Raw genomic sequence first — 21,801 nt, 5'->3', positions numbered from 1 at the left:
CCTCCCTGCAGACAGGGACAGACAGGGATGAGGGGCCCTCTCAGCCCCAGCACCCTCAGCCTTCCCCAGGACAGAGATGCTGCAGTCCCCAGATCATCTCTTGGCCCTCCACAGGACCCCTCCAGGAGCTCCGTGTCTCTCATCCCGAGCAGCGCAGAGCTGGACACTGCTCCAGGGGAGGCCTCACCAGGGCTGAGCAGAGGGGCAGCATCACTCTCTGACCTGCTGGGAATGCTCTTCCTAACGCTCCTGGGACACCAGAGCCCTTCTGTCCCCTCGGGCACAGCGCTGGTCATGGACAGCTCATTGTGCACCAGGACTCTCAGCTCCTTCCCCACAGAGCTGCTTTTCCAGCCGCTCAGTCCTGGACTTGTTCCTCTGCAGGTGAAGGACCCCGCACTTGCCTTTGCTGAATTTCGGACAGTTCCTCTCTGCCCTTCTCCCCAGCCTGTCCAGGTCCCTCTGAAGGGCTCACAGCACTCTGGGTTATCAGCCACCCCTCCCAGCTTTGTGCCATCAGTGAATTTGCTGAGCAGGCACTGACCCCTCATCCAAGTCATCGATGAGGAAGTTAAACAATCCTGGGGGACACCAGTGAGAGGCCTCCAAACAGACCCACTGATTATAACTGGGATTTTCTATTCAGACAGTTCTCAATCACCTCACTGCCCACTCGTCCCACCCACACATCTTGAGTTGCCCCAGGAGGGTGTTGTGAAATAGTGTCAGAAACCTTGCTGGGGTCAAGATGGACAATATCCACTGCCCTCCCCTCATCCATCCATGCAGTTGTTTCATCATAGTAGGTGATCAGGTTCATCAAGGAAACCTTATCCCACTTCATATCTAGTTTAAACTCTCTCAATGAGCCCTTCTAACTCCTGCACTAATATCCTTTCTCCCTTTGAAAGCTCTGTTTCTTTAAACCCTTTACTGTAGACAGCAGGGGTAACATGTGGTGATTTGTCATTTACTTCAATCAATTCTGCATTTCCATTTCTTTCCTTTTGGCCAGCGTTAAAGTAGAACTGATGGAAATGAATTCTCCAATCCCAGAGGTCCAACAGAACAAAGGATGGCAACAGGAAAAAGTGACCATTTGGTCAATGTCTGATCCTCCCTCAGTTTTGTTGGTGTTTAAACAGAGATATTAATGACTTGGAGATCAATTGGTCTTAGATTTATTATTTAAAATACTGTGAAGTGAAAGATTAATGGTATGACTTCCATAAGGCCAGGCTGGAGGGGGCTTGCATCAACCTGGTTTAGTGGAAGGTGTCCCTGCCCATGGCAGGGGTGGGACAAGATGTGTTTAAGGTCCCTTTAAATCAAAACTATTCTGTGATTCCATGCTCTGTAGTTGTGTGGGATTTTTATTTTTTGAGGATTTTTGTGTGGGTGGGGGTTTCTGTGTGTTTTAAAATTTTTTCTTTATTTTTTAATCTTGCCAGATGTTATTTAGCAGCTAGAAATAACAATTCTCAAAACCCAGTAGAAATAATTTAATTTTAAGTACTGGGAGATTTTCACCGCTTTAAACAGGAAAAGGTTGATAAAACTGCATTTCCCATAGTGCACAAGGGCTGTCGGGGCTGGGTCAGCTGATGCAGACACAGAAATGTTCTTTATTTCCTGTGCAGATGTGCGGTGCCTCATCCTCCCTTCGTCCGGTGCTTGAGAGGCCGGGCACCGCACTTGTGATTTCTGCAATGACAAGGAGCTCAGCCCATTAACCTGCTCCAAACTGGGAAAGCTGCGCCTTTGGGACAAAGAGATGTCATGAAATAACACCCTGCAGTCAGCCCTGGAAACTTCATGGGAGCAGGTACAGGGAATCTTGGCCTTTACCTTTTGTACAAACCTTGTTTTTTTTCCCCAAGTTGCACATTATTTAAAAGGGTTACCAGGACTCTGGATTAATTGATATTTTCTAGCAGCTAATAAGTAGCCCTGAGTAAGCATTATTTTTGAAGCTTTATTTATTTTTTTTTTTAACAGAGGTTAAGAGGAAACTTTTAAAAGAAAAAAGAGTTTTTCCAGACTGAAGCGGAGGACTTGGGAAGAATACACAAAATGGCTTCGGAAGGAAAAAAGCTTTTCAACATCATTATTTTGGGAGTTTCGTTTATGTTTATATTCACTGCTTTCCAATCCTGTGGAAATATTGCGGTAGGTGTGACTTTCTAAACGTGCCACGTTTCTATCTCAGTTATTTATCCTGGTTTGTCTTTTGTGTGCTCTAATGTTGCTCTATTTGGGATTTTCTAATGGGCAAGATACTTTGACATTTAACTTCTTTTGGTTTAGTTTTAAGTAGTGTTTAACCAAATAATTCAGCAGGTTATTTCTTTTAGATAGCATAGCTACGTATAAAAGTGAGCCTGATTGCTTAGAAAGTAGAAAATTAATCTTATAAAATGTCTGAACTTTAAAGTAGTGTCTACTTTGATACTTACCATGTTGGACAATTGAATTACACTGAACCTTGCATATTCTATATTCTGCTTAGTCCCTTTCAAAATATTTGCCTAAGTTATTATTAACCATGGTATTATTAACTAGATTTTCATAATCTAACAAAGTAGACATTGAGGGGGAGTATGAGGATAACACCTGACAAACAGATTTCTACAATTGCTAAAGTGCCAGGTCACCCTCTAGCTGAAGTTATTTGCTGCTATTTAGTATCTCTTTGCAGAGCAAAAATTGAGCGCAGCATAATCCAAATTTACTGTTACTATTTAAATTTTTAGACTCCTGCTACTGCCAGGTTTAGCCCTTTAACTTCCTGAGCTGCTTGCAGTGTTATTAGTTCTGTTCCTGCAGGGCAGTTAGATTTCAACATCCCTGCTGAGCCCACAGGTCTTACAGCTCTTTTCTTGTGTGCAAGAAGGATCCTTGCTGGGTTCAGACAGATAAATGTCCTTCACTGCACTATAGAAATCACTACTTGGGGTAGTTTTTGTGAGTCCTAGTGCAGTGTGATACTTTCTGTGAGCTCTGAAGTGCAGCCTAACAGTCTCAGAAATTCTGCAATGAATTCAGCACCTCACTGAATTGGATTTTGTGATCATGCAATCATGAATCAATAATTAATTGTCATAAAAGTCTTTATAAGTGACTTTCAATCAGATCTGTCTGCCAGTCCAACTAACTGCATGGTCTCATGATCACTAAAGCTGATTCAAGGGGAAAAAAGGAACAGGGATATAATGGGACACTGAAAAGAATGGAAACTCTTACCAGACATTCATAGTTAGGTCAAGTTAAGATTATTCTGAAACTTCTCCTTTTTTCCCCCACTTTTAAAATTAAGATAGTCATATCTATCTATGTAAGAGAGGTCTTAAGTGAAACTAAAGTTTTATGAAGTATTTTAGGTCTCTTATGAAACCATGATTTAATAATAAAGTGCAAATTTCCTCTTCAAACATAGATGTTTTCCTTCCAAATATCTCCTGCATCTTTGTTGTGGAGATGGTGTGAGTTGTAATTAACTTTTAAAATTCTTTTAAGTACTGTAGTGTCTATTAATGAATAATTCTAATGTTTAATACTGACTTCAAACCGATGCAGGTGTTGTTAAGGTACAAGATAGATTCTAACATATTACAATGTATGATCTTCTCACAGCAAACTGTTATCACGAATTTAAACAGCACAGACTTTCATGGCAGTGGCTACACGAGGTAATTACACAGATTTTCTTCTTACTTTGCTCCCTGCAGGGTGAACTTAGTTACAGTTTCATCCAGTAGAGAGACACTCTCAAGAGATTGCAGTGTTCTGCTGACTTCAAGATTTATTGACACACTTAAAGCAGTTTGAAACAGGCTTCTCACAGTTCTGCTCTGAATTATTTCCAGTTGAACTACATATCTGGTTTGCATGTTTTCTTTGTAGAGAGAAAAACCACTATCATCACATTCTCAGCATTTTACCTGAGGAGGCAAAGAGGTGAAGTTTAAATAAAACTGCTGACTCAGGCCTTGGTTGTTTGCCTTTGTACACTGTCTGTGTAGGACAGGTGGTGTGGATCAGCGTTCAGGAAATAAAACATAAATGTGAAAGGAGCAGTCAGAAAGACAAGCAAAGCCACACAAAGCCATTCTCTTGGTTGCACTGGCAGAGTCAAACTTGTCATGCATGTTCAGGGATCTTTTGCATGCCAAATCAATCTGCCATGTAGAAAAACCTGATTGCTCCTTTGAAGGGTTTACTGTCTTAATTTAAACTAAAAACACCACTGGCACAAAACATGTCTGTAAAATTTCTGTGGTGTCTTGGGCAGAAGATGAAAACCTCACTGACAGATAACTGAGGTTCTAGAACACTCTCCTCTAGATGTACAGGGTACAAAATACAATAACTGCTGTTCAAGCAGTTTGACAAATGCATGCTGTAAATTACAAGATGTCATTGCCTGCAGTAGTTTGGGACTCAGCAATCCAGGGAATGCTCTTCACTCCTGTATTCCCATATGCAGTGCCATTGGTGAAGGGAACAGAAGAAAGTAGGAAAATGTTTGACCAGCAAAGTTTTGCTTTTAAGTTATGTATATACTTTAATGGATATTTTGAAATCCAGTGATCGCTTTTAAATCAGTTGCAGTAATAGCCTATATCTTATTTTAAGTATTTACTTGTCTTTGTTCTTAATTTTTGCAGCATGTCCATTATTTATGGAGTATTGTCTGCATCAAATCTTATATCACCTTCACTGGTTGCAATAGTGGGTCCTCAATTCTCCATGGTTATTAGTGGTGTGTTTTATAGGTAAGTATTAATTTTGAGGTTTTGCCTGCTTCCTTGGAAATATTTCTTCAATTTTTTCACATCTAAGTCTCCTGTGCCATACATAAAGTTGTATTGCCTAAGAAAAGCAGAGATACTGCAGGTGTGTAACTGCAGAGTACTTCAGCCTGCTGGAAACAGCACATTTTTTTCCCAAGCATTTCCAGACTTTGCTGACTGTGGAATTGAAGTTATGATTAATAACTATATATATAAAAAATTCTATGTGCTTAGATAGGTAAAAAGATTTTTCACATACATCCCATTTTTCAACATCCCTTAGGAGAGAGTGGCTGATTTAGATGCACCTGAGTGAGGAATTTGATTGTTAAAGAGCACTGTTCACTTTGGTCAGTGTTCAATGAACTGCTCTGTTCTGTTCTAGCCTGTACATTGCAGTCTTTATCCAGCCAGCTACCTGGGCTTTCTACACTGCCTCTGTGCTCATTGGCATTGCAGCTGCTGGTAAGCATTGTTCTTATTCTGCTGACTGTTTTTTATGAGATTTGAATATGCCTTCAAAATATTTTTATTTCCTGAGCAATATATTCTGTCTTTTTCAGTCCTCTGGACAGCTCAGGGAAATTGCTTGACTGAAAATTCTGATGAAAACACCATTGGAAGGAACAGTGGAATATTTTGGGCACTCTTGCAGTTCAGGTAAGCTTTATTTGTTAATTATTTTTTTTCTTGGTTGTGTACACATTCTGCTTTTTACATCTTTTTATGTGGGAGACTGCATCAAAAAATACTCCCCAGTCAGTGGGAAGGAGAGAGGGAAGTGATATTTTTATTGGTGCTGTGCATTACAGAACAGGGAATGAAAGAAAGTTGAATATTGCAATCTCAGCTCTCTAGCTGCTAAAGATACATTGCTGTCAGGGGAGCATTTGAGGGATGTAACTGCAATCCTGTTGGTTGTGGAGAGCTGTGCCATTTTGTGTTCTTTATTGAGGGAGAACCTGGTTCTGACTGCCAAGGTGAAGATACTGGCAGGCAAAAGCCAGAAAAGAAATCTTGTTTTTGATTGCTCTCTGATATTAAACTTTGAGTGCTGCACAACTGAAAAAAAATCAACAAAATGCTGAGCATCAGTGAGAACAAGGCAGTGAATGCTGTGTTGTGGCCATTAAGTGTTTTGTGCAGAGATAGTTAATGCCTCTCATGAGAGTGTAATGCAATTAGGATAGAGAGAAAAATAATGAAATTATGGAAGAAGATAGAGCTGATGGCTTGAAGAGAGGCTGAAAAGGTTGGGACTGTTTCCTGTGGAGGAGCAGCAGCTGAGGAGGATTACACCAATGTGTTACCCAAAATGAGGGCAGCAGGGAGCTGATTGTAGAGCTGTTGCTCATCAAATGCTGCTGTGCTGGAGCTGGGGTCACTGGGTGAGAGTAAGGAGCACTGGTGGGAAACAGATAAAGTGCTCTGTACATGAGTGATTAAACTTTTGGAGTTTGCAGCCATGGGAGTGTGTAGAGTTAGTGTGAGCAGGATTGAAAGGGAATCAAACAAATTCATGGGAGACAGGTGCAAAAATGGCTCCTGAAGAAATATCCTTTTACCAGCTCTAATGCAGCAGTTCTGAATATTCTGCCAGAATACAAATCTACGAGATAACCAGGGGAATGAATTACAGAAATGCTCAGGGTGCTGAGTCTGCTTTGATAATGCTGCTGTGGGATGGGATCCTGGGCTGGGAGAACATCAGCCTGAGCCAGGAGCCTGCTTTTGTTTCTAAGTTTTCAGTTCCAGAATTAACCCCTCAGTGTGGTATCAGAGCAGCAATTTCCACAAACCTAGCTGATTGTGTGTTCTACAGTGAGTAAAATGCATGTGTTAATAAGAGGAAAATTGGCTCTAAAACTGTTTGAAATCATTCATTCAGAATGACTGTATTTTGGGAAATGGTAGTTAGGGACACAGAATTTCCTTGAGCTGAAGCAATACTTCAGACAAGACACATGACCCTGCAAAGGAAGTATTACACAATCACCTCCAGAAATATGTCAGCTTTCTAACCTATACCCTTCCAAAATCAGAAGCAACTTAGATGCAGATTTCCTCATGTTTGCCACCACCTTATGTCTTGATTTATGAAAATGAATAGCCAACATTTTAGGGCAGAATCCTCAAATTTGTTTGAGTTTTATATAGGAGCAGCTGACATGGAGAGAGACTCATATCTTTATTTCTTTCATGATTCCACACCATTGGGATTTTTTTTTTTAATATATTGTATAGAATATTTACTGTGGTGCTGCAACCCTATTTTTTTCATTTAATGTATTGTTGACCTTTTTTTTCTTTTTGTTTGCAGCTTGATTTTTGGAAATATGTATATCTACTTTGCTTGGCAAGGAAAAACTCACATATCAGGTGAGTACTGCTTGTTTATATGGCCAACCTATAAATATAGTAGCAGGAAATAACAGATGAAAAAATGAACTCCAAAGTGGCAGGAAGATTATACAAAAGCAAACTTTTTTTTCCTCCCCCCTTCCAATTTATTGTAGATAGTCTTTTCTTGGAGATTTTCCACAATAGCTACTCTGGGATTTTCCCTGTGCAGACAAATTTATGCCAAAATACACCTATCTGGGGGAAAGTTTTTCTGGCTTTATGTGTAATATTGTACACACTGTCCTATTCCAAAGTAAGCTCCTGGTGTGGAGTATTCTTCTAAATCATATTGAGATTGATAAAGCTGTGAAATAAAGGAAAATAAAGGAAAACCATCCCAGTTTACTTCAATTCTGCATTAATTGTGCTGGCACAAGCAGTGTAGGAGACAGAGGCTGAGATGGGGCAGCACTGCTGGGAGAGTGGAGAGCTTTCTTCCTTTCTTGGCATATTTTATGAGATGAACTTCCTGATGGGATTGTAATTAATGCTGTACTTTTTTGCATTTGATGTTGTGCTAGACTGGCAAAGAGCAGGAACCGGAGAACAGTGGACTTTATTCGTGTTCTTGAGCTAGACAGTGTCGAGATTCTGTTTTTAAAGCAAAGATTTCTGTCAACTGTTAAAGCCAGACAAAGCAGGGGGGATACACTAAGAAAAGTGGTGAAAACAGATTTTAATAACCAAAAATGAGTGCTGCTGGGAAGTCAGTGCTCTGTAAACAGATAAGTTTGATTTTCCTGTTCTGTAATTACTGGTAATTTTCCTTATTTAGTCCTATTGTTGAATATCTACTAGAATTGTCAATTCTTTTAACCTTTAAAATGATGATTTCATTCTGCTCTAGTCAATCAGGAATGAGATGTTGACTTTTAAACAATAATTATCAGGCTTCAGAAATAACAGAAGGAACAGTTCACTTCTTGTTTCTGTTAGCTCCAGCTTTGTAGGTTCTCCACAGATCAGGTTTGGTAATGAAACACTGGCTAAATTTAAAGGTCATTTTCTGCATTCCCTCACCTGTAACACAAAGGTTTAAGTGTTACTGGAAATATTTGAGACACTTTGAACCTGTGGGGGTCTCAAATTCTGTGCATTCCAAATGTCACTGCTCTGCTAACCACAGAATAGATCAATTAACTGTGAGGCACTTCTGCTGTCACATTTCCCTCCATCTTAAATGTCTTGAGATTCTCTTTATTAGAAAATTTTATATCAAACCATAACAGCATTTAAAAATCACATCTTATTTTACTACCTATATAGAAATAGCACAAGCATTTCAAGCTTGTGAAGCACACCTCTTTTTAGATCTGTGATCATGCACAAGTTATTTTTAGGACAAGTTTGCATTTGCTGTTGAGTTGAGGGGGAAGTAAACACAAGCATGGGTAATAATGCAGGGTCATGCATTAGTTCAGTCACAGCTGTTTGCTGTTACTCACTTTTTTTCCCTGTTTAGTACTACAAATGGGAGTGGCTTTTGTGCTGTGTGTGTCTGTGAGTTGCCCCCTCCAGCTGCTGTGGCAGTTGCTGAGGTTTTGGTGGTTTTAATGCCTTTGTAGTTTCCCAGCCTACAGTTTATGATGTCATGGTGCTCTTGGTTCTGATGCTGGTCAAGAGATTCTCTTAGAAATCTGAAGGGCTTGGGGTAGTTTATATCCACTCTGAATTATATAAGTCTTCAAAGATGTACTTTCTTCTGCTAATAATTTATGCACTTCCTTTAATTGGCTGCTCCTTGGTCAAAGCCTTTGCATGGCAGAGAATGCGAGGGACCTCTTTAATTTGCCGATATTTTATTAGCACCATAAAACTGAGACAGGAGTTTGCCAGCAGCTCCATGTGGAAGGTAAGCTAGAAAATTAGTTTGTGTTAAACACTGTAGCATGTCTGTGTTAGTTGTTTGGAGGTAGCTGGATTGGTTTGAATCTCTTCTGCACATCTGGTCATGCCTCTTGTTTGTTTTTCCACAGAGAGCGATCGCAGAACTGTCTTCATTGCTCTGACTGTTATCAGTCTTGTGGGCACAGTTCTGTTCTTTCTGATTAGGAAACAAGAGGACACAAAAGCTCCAGGGGATGATGATTCCACTAATGAAATCCTGGGGGAGAGCTCGTAAGTGTTGATGGCAATAACATGTTGTCACATCTCCCGGTTTGTGCTCCCGCTCCGCAGAGGAGCGTTGTGCATTCACTTCCCTCTGTGCTGGAAACGTGAATGTTATCAACAACCTGGAGGATACACAGATTTAACAGAAAAGTGTCTGCATTTTAACAATGAGAATATAGGAGAAATAATGTTCTTGATATGGCATATTCTCAAGGGTGAAGTTCAGTACTGCACATGAAGTTTTTCCTTTGATAAGCAAAGATACCCTTCACCTTTTCTCCACTGATTATTATTAAATACTTTTATGTTTTATCTTGCCCTCATCAGCCCATTTGAAAGGCTGGAATAAACAGAAAATACTCCTTTTTTTCCTGTCTTCTCTAAATATGTATGCCACCCTGATAAATACATTAGAAATGCACAGTTACACACATTCAGTGCAGTTTTGCCTGAGGCATCAGCTTAAATATTTTTGCTTTATTTAAAGAACAATGAAAATGTTAGGAAAACATCAGTGAGCATGCCTGTGGAAAAAATGTTGAAAGCTTAAAATGTTCAAAAGAAAGATTCTGTTAAGCAAGCATTCACTAGTGCAGGCAGCAAATAGATTTTGTGGTTACTTTAGATCTCAGAAACTTTAAAAAATATATTGGCATATTCCAATATGTAGTGCAGGGCTAGAAAATGTACAGAAGGTTTGAAAAATGAAGCTGCCTTCCAGCACAGCAATAAAATGTGGTTATTCTCTTCCAATTTGACCAAGTAATTTGTTTACCCAGGTCTGCACGAAACACAATGATGAGAGCAGTGGCTGCCTTCAGTAAGTACAATTTCACATCAGAATTGCTTCAGCAAAACCTGGCATCTCCTTGCCAGCTCCCTGTGTTTGTGCTGATGATATGATCATGTACAAACCACTTCAATCACATACCTGAGTAGTCCAGGAGAGACTGGAGTGTTCCCTCCTTTGATGTGATTTCAGATCCAAACTGTTTTACAACAGTGTCCTTGTACAGATGAGCACAAAAGGAGTAGGTTACTACCTGGGAAAAGCAGTGGGATTGAAAAATAAAAATCAACAAACATACGTAGATAAAAAGAACTCATAGGTTGTTTTGTCACCAGTTGATACCAGTTAGCAATTTAGAACTGAAGCATCTGCAGTCCCCTTTGAAGTGTTCTGCCTGAGACTGTTGTTTGTTCTGAGGATTTGGGGATCTTCACTGAAAATCTGTTTATGCTTTCAAGAGACAATTGCCATGAACTGAGAGTACAAAAATACAGACAGCAGAAAATTGTCTGATAATTGAAAACTCTGTATCTCTTCTTTAATGTTTCCCCCACTGCATTTCTTACAAAATACAATTTTTGGATGGCATGTTTCTTCTAGATGGCAGGTCAGGGTTGGTTTATTTAGCACTCTGCTGTAATAAACATTAAATAAAATTTTAATACACAGTTTGTATAATAACCAATTTTTGCTTTAAGCAAAAAGCCAAAGTAAGTGCAGATTATCTTAATAGTACTCTCAGAAGTTTGATTGCTTTTCTTTATTATTTCTTTGCAGAGAAATCTATTACACTGAGCTTCACCAAAGAGATGCTGCTCCTCAGTGTTACCACAGCCTACACAGGTATGAAGCCAGCAGAGTTTCACCATGGAGCAGTGGCAGGGCATTGTTTGGAGTATTAACTCCAGACTGGAATTTTAACTGGTATCTCTGCAAACATTGTTTGGATATTTTAATTGATTTTGGGTTATTTGATTTTCTGTGTCCTGAGGAGTGTTTCTGTACAGGAGGAGAGGTGCATCCAAATTGGCAGGTGCTGCTTCAGAAAAGTTCTGGGGCTCAAAGTGAGAGGCAAAATTTACAGAGCTGGCTTTTATGGGATTTGATATTGCACTATCAATAGTTTGGAGATTGTTTAATGCAGTTGCATTGCATTTGAATTAAAGGAATGTTTGTACATCACGCCTTCATTAAGGCATGGGAGATTCCTAGTGCTCTTCATTTTAGTCTTGGTTCTATTGGGAACCAGCTTAGTAATTTTCAACTGTTTTTATCAATAGGATTTGCTGTGGCAAGAGTTCTCACTCTTTTTAGCAACTTTTAGGGGCCAATGTATGAGTTGTAAAATAAAAATATATTTTTGCCATATTAGTGATTCTTCCACCAAAAAAACCCTATAAAATCCTTGAGGTGTTTTTTGGAGGGTTTCTTGCTCCTCATTTGGCTTCAGATGTAGTTTTGTTCATGATCAAATTAGGTTTTTTAAAAAATAGATGCACTAAATTCTGAGTCACTGTTAGGAAAAATTACTGTTATGTGAAAAGAAGAACATAGATGTGAACAAAATATAAACATTGCAGTTTACAGCAGCTCCTGGTAGAGAAATAGCCTGAGTAGCTCTGGAATTGGGTTGCTCCAGCCACTAATCTGAGTTACAAATTACTCCAGAGCATCTCCATACCCCAGATTAACTCTCTTGAATTCCTCTGGGGATGGGAATGTGGGGTAAGGTAACAAGGGAGGGGAGTCAGTCAGGTTTTGCCTGAATATCCTGAAATTTGGGGTTACAGGTGGCATAAAAATAAATCAGTCCAGACTCAGGAAGAAATATCTGCTGCCATCTTCTGGATCTGGGTTGGTGTTGCTACTTTCTGTAGGAAAACAGAAAATTCCCTAAGGCCAACAAAGGCTTTTATTCCAAAATTCCTGCTGAGGTTAAGATGCTCCAAGTGCACCCCTGTTTTTGAAGCAATGCAGTTCATCCAGGCAGGGCAGGGTGTGCTGTACCAGGGTTTGTCTGTAGCCAAAGAGCAAAGGCTAGAAATTGGAAAGTTTTATTTTAAGCTGTTTTTCTCTGTTTAAGAATAACATTTTGTGTTGTTTTCAATACACTTTTTTATTGAGTTGGTATTTTTATACTAATGGTTGCTCATGGTCATGGTGTCACCTTTCCTCAAACTAATGGCAATAGAAAGAAATAAAGAGGATTTAAAACAAATAGCAGTAGTTCTTTCTCAACTTAAATTCATTATGTATGTATAAAAAAGTTCATTTTAGGATTCTTGGCTCCTTATTGGTATTTGGGGCTGCAGGGACTTTTAGGAATGCCATAACTTGAAGTGGGGAATGCTTAAATGAAATTCTGCTTTAGTTCTTCAGTTACTTTCAGTTATTTCTCGTGGCATTTTTCATTTGATTAAATTCCAAAGTTCTTGAGAAGAAGAAATATAAACTGTATTTTTAGATGTTGGGTCAAGAGTAGCAGCACTGAACCTGAGTGACACCAGTTAGTGACAATTTTCTAATGTGGCTTTTGGGAACTGGTATAGTAGAACATAATAATTACATAGTTTAAAATTCCCTCTTTACTTTTATTACCTAGATCTCATTTAAATATATGATTGCAAAGATACTTGAGGGGAAAACAGCCTTTAGACATAAAGATTTTTTTTTTCATTGCTTTTATGAGAGTGCATCTATCAATTCTGTTTGGTTTCTTTCCAAGGTTTGGTGCTAACATTCTTTTCTGGAGTGTATGGAACATGCATTGGTGCTGTGAACAAGTTTGGCAGTGAAGAGAAAAGCCTGATTGGTCTCTCTGGTATTTTTATTGGTGTTGGAGAAATCTTGGGTGAGTCTAAATTTGCTACCTTTTGACAACAAAAAAGATTAGGGTGATGTAATTATTCAGTTTTTAATTTTTTTTTGTGTTTAACTCAGTAGTGTGTTGTGTGTTTTGAGCTTCCAGCAATAATTATGTGAAGAAAAAATGAAATAGCAGCAATGTAATTGGCACTGTGGTTCCTTACTGCACTGTAAAGTGGATGTAGACCAATTGTAATATTCTGCATTCTCTTTGGATTAAAGTGGAGGAATACACAGACTTCAAATGAGAGAAGCAGTGGGCTGCAGTGTTATTAGGGAATTGACACCATTCTGCTATTTTAAATACTATTTTGAGATAGTATTATGTTTGCATTTTTATTACTTCTTGAGTGATGTAATTTTAAAATTTTTGAATAAATGCTTACACTAAGGATTTCTTTCTTTAAAAAGTTTGCTTGTGTTAAATGAGATGTGATATTTGAATAAATTTGGATACAGGTAATATTCATTAAGTAAATATTTCTTTTTTCTGTAGACTCAAGTACTGAGGTATTTAACAAAAAACCACTGTTCATTAGCAGCTCAGATCCATTGAGCTGCATGTTTTTACAATTAAGAGCTGAGCACAAGGCTGTCCATTTTCACTTAGTGCTGTTGCAATCCTGAAGGAAACTGGCTGCTGGTTAAATACTTGCCAAGAGGTGAAATATGTTCATCAGCAGCCATCTGATCAATCTCCTGCCCCATTTCCCTGACAAACTCCTTGGGGCTGTGTGCATGTCAGTCAATCTTTGTTATCCCATGTGGGAACATTTGTAATTTAAATTGTCAGTATTTAAATCTCCACTTCTGAGTCTCTCCTCTTTTCTGCTCCTGCAGGGGGAGGAATCTTTGGCTTACTGAGCAAGAGGAATCGCTCTGGCAGGAACCCAGTGGTGATGCTGGGCATCCTTGTACACTTCATAGCCTTTTATTTAATCTTTTTCAACATGCCAAATGATGCCCCCATTGCTCCCATGGAAGGAACAGATCAAGTTGCTTATATGATTCCAAGGTATGTGGGATTTTTTGCCTTTGCCTGCTGTAGCTCAGGGTGTGCATAAATAGCTTGTTTCTCTACAGAAAATTTCTTGAAGTTTTTTTTTCCTGTGTAGTGACTAACTCCCTAGGAAAAGCTTTCAGGAATTCTGTTTTTATTAAAAGTAGATATTCCACCAGTGTGCACCCAATTTAGGAACTTGAATGGCATAGGAATAAAAAGCCTGGGGATGAATAATAGCAGTTGTGTCACTTGACAACTGATGTTTCTGACATGTAGCACAATAGCAAGACCAGCATCTATTGTAGTAGGTGTTAAGAATTCAGTTTATTTTAAAACAGTCTTGGGCTCAGTTTTACATCAGGGAGCACCAACCTTGCCCTGTTGCACTTCTGTCAAATTCCACTTGGTCTGACTGCAGCCTGTCCCTTACAGCACTCAGTGGTTGGGGGAAGAATATGGAAAGCTTTATCTCATCATCACAACTTTCTTTTGGGCTGAATTTTTACCAGTCTGTGTGAAAATCCTGTACTGTCAGTTTTGCAGATCCAGCTGCTAACTTGCAATTCTAAGCATTTGTGCCTGTGCAGGTGACTGGTTTTAGCTGGAGTGTTTTTCTGCCAAGTGAATTGGTATTTCTCTAACATTCCTGCAGGTTTTGTGAACTCACCATGTGCCTCAGCTTTTAATCACTGCTGTGTGGGTTTTGTGACTCCAAGCACTAAAATGAGTTATTTTAGTGATTCTAATTCAGGATAGGGTTGACTGCAGGTAACAGTAACAGAAGTCTTGGCATTCAAAAAATTAAAGCTGATGAAATGACTCCTTTTGCCAAGTCAGGCATTCCCAGCTCTTTTCTAGGGAAATTAAAAGTGTGATAACTTTCTTCCATTTGCAGTTTCCAAATAAGTCTGCCAGAAACAGTTTATAGATGTGTGAGCAATTTGAATGAATGGCTTTTAAATTGGAATTGCTTTGTCTTTCAGCAAGGAGGTGGCCATGCTCTGCAGCTTCCTGCTGGGGCTGGGGGACAGCTGCTTCAACACCCAGCTCCTCAGCATTTTGGGATTCCTGTATTCAGAGGACAGTGCTCCTGCCTTTGCCATCTTTAAGTTTGTGCAGGTATTGCCCTAACACAGCCTTTTGGAAGTAGGGTTGTTGGGATATTACTGAAATACTGGGTTGGGCTTTTTAATGATCTGAGAAAAATGTTTCTGCAAATGATTTCATCCTGAATTTTGGTGGAAAATAGTTTTGTGAAGCTGGGAACAGTTTCCTGGGCTATGATCTTAAAGCTTTGTCTGTGTTGTTTCTAGACAAAGTGGTTTGAAATGCCAGAGATTTTGCTAGTGTTTCTACCAGTTTGAAATACCAGCTTGCAATGCTACAAACACTTTGGAGTTTGGTGTTTTCATTTCCTACAGCTGAACTCTGTTTAAATAACAAGTAAAAATGAAATCTGTTGTGGGACATGCCGAGACATATGTTGAGGTATAATGAAGCCTTAAGATTCTGTGTGTACTACAAAAGCATTCTGAGAGCTTCATATTAAACTGTGTCTCTGTCAGATTGATAATCCTTCTGTAGCAGCACCAGCCTGGAAATCTCCACTGATAATCTTTTCACTTTGATTTTCCTCTCAGTCCATCTGTGCTGCAGTTGCCTATTTCTACAGCAACTACTTCCTGCTGCAGTGGCAGCTCCTGATCATGGTGCTCGTGGGTTTTTTTGGAACAATCACCTTCTTCACCGTGGAGTGGGGAGCAGCAGCAGCCCTTGCTACCCGTGGCTCAGACTACAGCAGCATCTGATCCCTGTGCCAGCCCTGCTCTGCCAGGAGGAACAGCACAGGAATGCTTTTGGGAGGTGTGAAAAGGTGAAAGAGGTCGAGTTCCTGCAGAGGTTGAGATGGAGGAAGCTGCTACTTCAATCCAACTGAATGTGAAACAGGAGTGGGGGAAAAAGCCACATTTGAAAGGCTTTCTTTCCTTGCTTTGATCATCTGAGCGTGGTATTGTGTTGTTAAAAATCTACTATTGGAAATGGAAGGAAATGTAGGGACCCATGTATTGAAAAATCTCTTCTGAGATGGCCCTTTCAGAATGTAATTGCCTAATTTCACTCTGCCATGCACTACAGAATTAGTTTGGGGTTTTGTCCCTTAAATTATTTTTCCTATATTCTGGTTCTGCAGACATTTGAATTCCTGTATTGAATGAGTAATATTTTTATAAGGTACATTATATTGCAGATCATGTCTGCACAGCTGAGAAATCAATTAGGCATTGAATTTTTCAACAATTAGATGTGAGGAAGTATTTCTGTGGGAAATGTTGCCTTATTCTGTAAACCTCAGCTCCTTGTTTCCCAACCATTTGTTTATGAATCTATTTCATGTGCTTAAGTTGTCAGATCCATGGGGGTTTTTTGTTTGGTTGGGTTTTTTTTTCTGTTTTGGACTTTTTTGGTTTTGGCGTTTTTATTTTTTATTTTTTTGTAAGGAAGTTGATTAGGTTATAGTGTGACATGATAGATTTTACAACAATTTGAAGAAATCACCTTTGGCCATCTAAAGGATGGGATCCCAAGGCCTATGAAATATTGATGGTGGAAAACAGCTTCTGGCTCAGCATCTCAGAATTGAACTGAGTGGAAAAGGTGCTGAACCTTCCTCAGGGTAGTGCTTTATGAAGGACCATAATCCATGGCTTCCCTCCCAGAATCCCAAATAGTTCTTTTGAGTTCAATGGCATTTGCATCATAAAATGATGAAAATCTGTGATGGGAGCACTAAGACAACTTTTAAAAGAAATAGCTTCAGAATGTGAACTGTCAGAATAATACTGCAGTGTTTCTTCTACTGCATAACCTGAAACACTTGTCCTAAGTTGTTTTATTCAGTCTGTTTTGGGAAAATTGAACTGTCATCATACTCTTTACAAATAGAAAAGCAAGGTTACTGGCACAGTAATTAAATTTTAATCCAGAACTGTTATAGATGATGTAACAGGCAGTGACTTTATCTGCCTACATAAAACTCTGAAGTACTTGCAGTTGTGTTTGGTGGGCAGAGAGCAGGCATGGAATATTGAGAAGGTATTTTTAGACACTCCATGAGCTATTTTTAGAAAAGAGCCGTTCACCAACCTTCTTTTATGCCCAGTCAGAATGTTAATGTCTTTAAAGACAAGTTAAAAAAGACTCACTGGTTACCTGTCAGTAGCTCCCAAGTGTTTTAACCGTGTAGGAGCTCCCAAGGTTGACCCTGGCGAGGGAGGGTGGCATCTCCTGTGACACTTGCTGTCACTTTTTCTCTCCAGGAGCAAAACTCAACTCAGTGTCACAGCTCCTGTGGAGCACAGCCCTGGCTGTGCACAGCCAAACAGCCCAGGGCCATCTTTTTACAGGGATAGAGAAAGGGATTTTTAAATTCACAGCAGGTTTGTGCTGTGACATCAGCAAGGTGTTAATGGCAGGGTGAGAGGGCACCTGAATATCCAGCAGGCTGAGAAATCTGTGAGGACAACCTGGAGAGAGAGGCTTGTGTGTATCCCCAGGAGATGTAATGAATGATGTAAAAGAGAATGAGGCTGGACATGTATTTGAGTGAGGGGTTACCAGAGCCATTCCAATCTGTCAGGCAGCCTGAAAAAGCATTCAGTGTTCAATCAATAAGTGATTAATGGGAGCAGCAGCACTGCAAAGCCTCTCTCTCACCCACTCCTGTTACCCTGCAATTTGAAGCATAAGACTTTTATATACTGAGCACTACAAAGGTGTGGATTAAAGAGTGCTGCCAGTGATTAAAATTCTCTTGATGCTACACATTTTTATTTTCTCCAGAGTACCAAAAGGGATAAAGAGCTTTTTATTCCAGATAGGGAATTACTGAATTTTTTTCCTCCAAACCCTTTAGGATCCCTGTTTTCCCCATCACATTAATGAGAGCAGAACAGCTTGAAAGTTCACAAGGAGCAGGTTTTTTTTACAGTGTATTTAGGGGAAAAAATGGTTCTTGGCTCTTGTGATGAGTAACTTGTAAGTGCTTTTTAAACAATGTCATTTAATTGTAAGTAGGTTATGGCTCTCATGAGATTGCTTTTTAAATTGGGCCCTTTTAATGATGAACTTCTGTGATGTTCATTTGCCATATAAGAATTATATGAACTATTTTATTAGAAATTAAAATGCTAAGTTTATGTAGTTTCAAAAAGCATTTTGAAACTAACTCAGAGGGATACTAATGAACAAGGACTTGTGGGTTTTCAGTACCTCTGTGAATCTGATGCTTTACTTTTTTTTCTTTTTCCTCTTTTCTGGTCTGACTCAGTATCAGATAATCTTAGAAGGCTGCTCAGAACTATTTATAGGGTCATTAAAGGGAAGTGTTATTGCTCTGTGACAAGTTTTACAAGAAATCATGACATTCTCAAGGCTGCATCATGGATAGCTTTTGTTTTTTACTATTAACTATGTAAGTATTGCTTTTGACATTTGATCTGAAGGGAGACCTCAGTTATTCAGGCTGCTGTGACAGATGATTGCTTTTCACTTATTCATATTTCTTTAATATGCCAAGAGGGGAGAAATCCTCTCCAATGTACACAGTTTTTCATTTGATTGAAAAATATATATGTATATTTGGTGAATATAAAGAACAGAAACACTGGCATCCATTTATGATTCCATCTCTTAATCTGTTAATCAGCATTTACCAACAGTGAGGCTGTGCCCCCTTCATTTCACCTCAGTGGCCTTTGAACAATTTAATGGTAATCTGGATTGTTAAATTAAGAGGGATTTTAAAAAAGACTTTTGCTTTATCTGTGGGTTTGTTTTATATTAGAGATTTCATCTTTATAAGCAAAGTTATACATGAAGTTGCTTTGGTTTATTAAAAAGTCCTCTTTCATTTTTTCCTCCCTCATTCTCTGAGGGTGTTACTAAGGTTTAATATCTTGACATACCACATCCTCAAGGTCTTCAAACAAAAAAAACCCACTAAACAGGAAATGAAAACTGCTTTTCTTGTCAACTGAATGCCAAATAAGCTGCTACAAATTAGTCTTTAATGAATCTCATATAAACATATCTGCATTTTGTCCTGCCAGTTGGTTTTCATTTTGATGCATGGATGCATGGACTGAGAATTTCTACAACTGTGGCCTTCCTTCCTAATTAATGATGTGATTTTACTAATGTTGTGTTTAATTTAATTAGGTACAATCTATGTTAGCAAGTTGAGATAAGGAAGAGAACCTAAAATTATCAAACATTTTTAAAAAATAATTCAAATCTACAAATTTCTGCAGGTACTGCTAAACTCTTAAGGGATATTTAAAAAAATCCCCATAAAAACCTTAACCAAGGTCCCTATCTTAGCAGAAACCTTTCTGTGGTACAGTTATGAAAAACAAGAAATCTTGTGCTGGTAAGTTCTTTGAATATTTGTGACCATTTTAAAATATACTGGAGAGAGAACTTCCTGGTGGGGTTTGCTGTGACTTAATGGAAAAAAATCATTTAAGTGTATAAATTCAGGACCAACTGTCAGTTAAGCAGACAAAATTCCTCTGGAATTTTTCCTTCTTGGAATTGCTCAAGTTTACTTCAGCTGGTGGATGTGGTTCCCTGCCAGTAATTAATGCACAGAGAGCTGTGTGAACAGAGCACTAAATTCTGTATTTTAGGGCAAACATGAATTGTTTGCTGTCAGTATAAACAGGAAATTCAATGTTCAGCATCCTGCCAGGAGCCACAGTCCCCACCTTGAACCCAAACTGTGCAAGTGTGTTAGTCAAGGCACGACCTTACCATCACAACCATTCATTTTCCTGGGGAAATGTGTGTTTGAAGGTTTTATCCACACCTCTGTTTCCTTTGTAGACCCACAACTGTTAATTGAATGGCAGCAGCAGTTAATACCATGTTTTCTTTGATCCCTGTCTAACATGCAGGCAGAAATAATAAAAGATGGGATAATTTAGAGATGGAGCTGAACTGGGCAGTTTGATGCTTTATGAGGGTTTTGCCCTGATGATATGACCATGCTGCTTCAAAAGCAAGATTGAGACTGTTGTCATTTTTGTGGATAAATTCAGAATAAATGTATTTTCAGAGGTTATGTTAGTACCACGGAGAAGCACCAATAAGAGTGAGGATAACATCCTTAAAATGCAATAAAGAGCAAATCTGGAAGTGAGAATTGGTCTCAGTGTGCACATGAAAGGGGTGCTTTGTTCAATTGAGTTTGTACATTGGAAATTGAGATTTCTGTTTAGTTCATACTGCCTCTGTTAAATTGATTATCTCAGCTGTTGAGAGTCTTCCTTCTCTTTGTTTTTTTACATTTTGACACTGTGCAGAAGTCTAACTGATGGAGACTTTTTTACCTTTCAAAGGTGTCCTTGGGTTGGAATTAGTGGTAATTGAGAGCAGGCTCCCATAATGATTATCCCTAATGGAAACGCTGATTTCAAGTGAGTGTTCTGACTCTTCCTTTCATGCTCCCAGCCATGCAAATAAAAGCGAATTACAGCCATTGTTTTTGTTAATAGGCTCGTTAAGTTGTTGGGATTGCTCTTGTCGCTGTTTTAGGAGAGGGAGACACAGTCTGAACTGATGGAAGTGCTTTGTAAGAGCTGGCTTAGGGAAATGGAGGTGTTTGGTTTAGGTTTTAGGTTTTTAGTGTTTGGTTTAGGGTAAGTAATGCTTTGGAGATGCTTCACACCAGTGAAGTGTCACAGGGAAATCAGCCTTGGCTGTTCCCTTGTCCTGTCTGAGAGCCCATCTTAAGGAAACTGAGGGGGGTCTAAATGTTGGTTTGGGCCTTTTTTTGGTTTTGTTTCCTTTGTCACTATCCTTTCCCACGATTTCAGTTGCTTTCCTTTCAACTCAAGTTATCTTGTCTGAAAGAATCCAGAAAATCAATCAGAATCGTGGAGTGTTTTGTGTCCTGTTTATCTGAATTTAAATGTGGCTGTGGAGGGCTTTGTCCAGGCTAAAAGTCTGGATTCAGTGCAGCTGAGGGGAATGGAGGGAGCAGCAGGGATCAGCTCATTTGGCTGGATAATACATGAAATAAGTGAATTGCACAGGTGAAGATGCTCAGGGTAACAAGGAGGGCACCAGTACAGATGAATTCTGCTTGCTGCAGTTTTCCCTCGAGATTCAGTAACTTGCAGATGGGCCAAAATCCACTGTGGTTTCAGCAGTGTGATCTTTGGATGGCCTTGACATTCTGATTTGTGAGGGGAAGAATCTGTATTCAATACCTGACTGTACAATCCTTTATGTGAACAAATAGCAAAGGACCTTGCAGGTTAACTTTTGCTGTGCACAGCCCTTTGAGTCCTGGATAAAAGGACATTCAGGAGTTTGCACTTCAAAGTTAATCGTGAAGGGAGAAAAAAATAGAAGGTTTGTGTCTTAAAAAAAAAAATAAAATTATTCATTCTGTCATATGAAAAGGAAATTGCTATTTAAGGTCACTTAGTGAAATTAACTTCAATTAAGCATCCTTTCTAAATGCAGTGCTTGTTGTCAGAGCCACTCATCTTGTGCTAATGCCTGACCTGCTGAGTTTATGATTCATAATCTCTGTACAAAAAACCCTCTAACACCTAAAACCAAACAGGTTATTATCTGTGTAATCAGCTGTTGAAAGGAGCTTTGCCACCATACATCATTATTTGTTTTGTACTCACAAAATCGTGGCTGACAGAGCATGTGTTTCACAGCTCCAGAGCTGAGTGATGGTGCTGAGGAGGAATTTCCTCACTTGGAAATACTCTGAGCTGAGCTCTGGGGGCTGAAAGCAGAGGCAGTGGAGAGAATCA

At 39.2% G+C, this 21,801-nt stretch overlaps 1 protein-coding gene across 1 annotated transcript; it reads left to right on the top strand.

Annotated features, from left to right (window-relative positions):
* Positions 1–1,598: 1,598 nt before the first annotated feature.
* MFSD11 (major facilitator superfamily domain containing 11) lies at positions 1,599–20,504 on the top strand. The gene is made up of 14 exons (XM_033076746.1): positions 1,599–1,825; positions 1,999–2,169; positions 3,634–3,689; positions 4,668–4,775; positions 5,179–5,258; positions 5,357–5,453; positions 7,114–7,172; positions 9,173–9,314; positions 10,088–10,128; positions 10,876–10,941; positions 12,824–12,949; positions 13,804–13,978; positions 14,950–15,085; positions 15,607–20,504. Exons 2-14 carry the CDS (start codon positions 2,074–2,076, stop codon positions 15,772–15,774), a joined length of 1,350 nt encoding a protein of 449 aa, XP_032932637.1. The 5' UTR covers positions 1,599–1,825; positions 1,999–2,073; the 3' UTR covers positions 15,775–20,504.
* The last annotated feature ends 1,297 nt before the right edge of the window (positions 20,505–21,801 follow it).

Source organism: Catharus ustulatus, chromosome 20, assembly GCF_009819885.2.
Source record: "Catharus ustulatus isolate bCatUst1 chromosome 20, bCatUst1.pri.v2, whole genome shotgun sequence".
NCBI classification, from domain to species: domain Eukaryota; kingdom Metazoa; phylum Chordata; class Aves; order Passeriformes; family Turdidae; genus Catharus; species Catharus ustulatus.
The sequence above is the reverse complement of the archived record's forward strand: the minus strand, read 5'-3'. Positions and strand labels throughout refer to the sequence as shown.

What these genes read in the sequence shown, in the direction of transcription:
- MFSD11 (XM_033076746.1), top strand. Translation starts at nt 2,074, where the DNA reads ATGGCTTCGGAAGGAAAAAAGCTTTTCAACATCATTATTTTGGGAGTT. An exon ending in AATCCTGTGGAAATATTGCG is followed by an intron (nt 2,170 to 3,633) that starts GTAGGTGTGACT and finishes ATCTTCTCACAG; the next exon opens with CAAACTGTTATCACGAATTT. An exon ending in CATTGGCATTGCAGCTGCTG is followed by an intron (nt 5,259 to 5,356) that starts GTAAGCATTGTT and finishes TGTCTTTTTCAG; the next exon opens with TCCTCTGGACAGCTCAGGGA.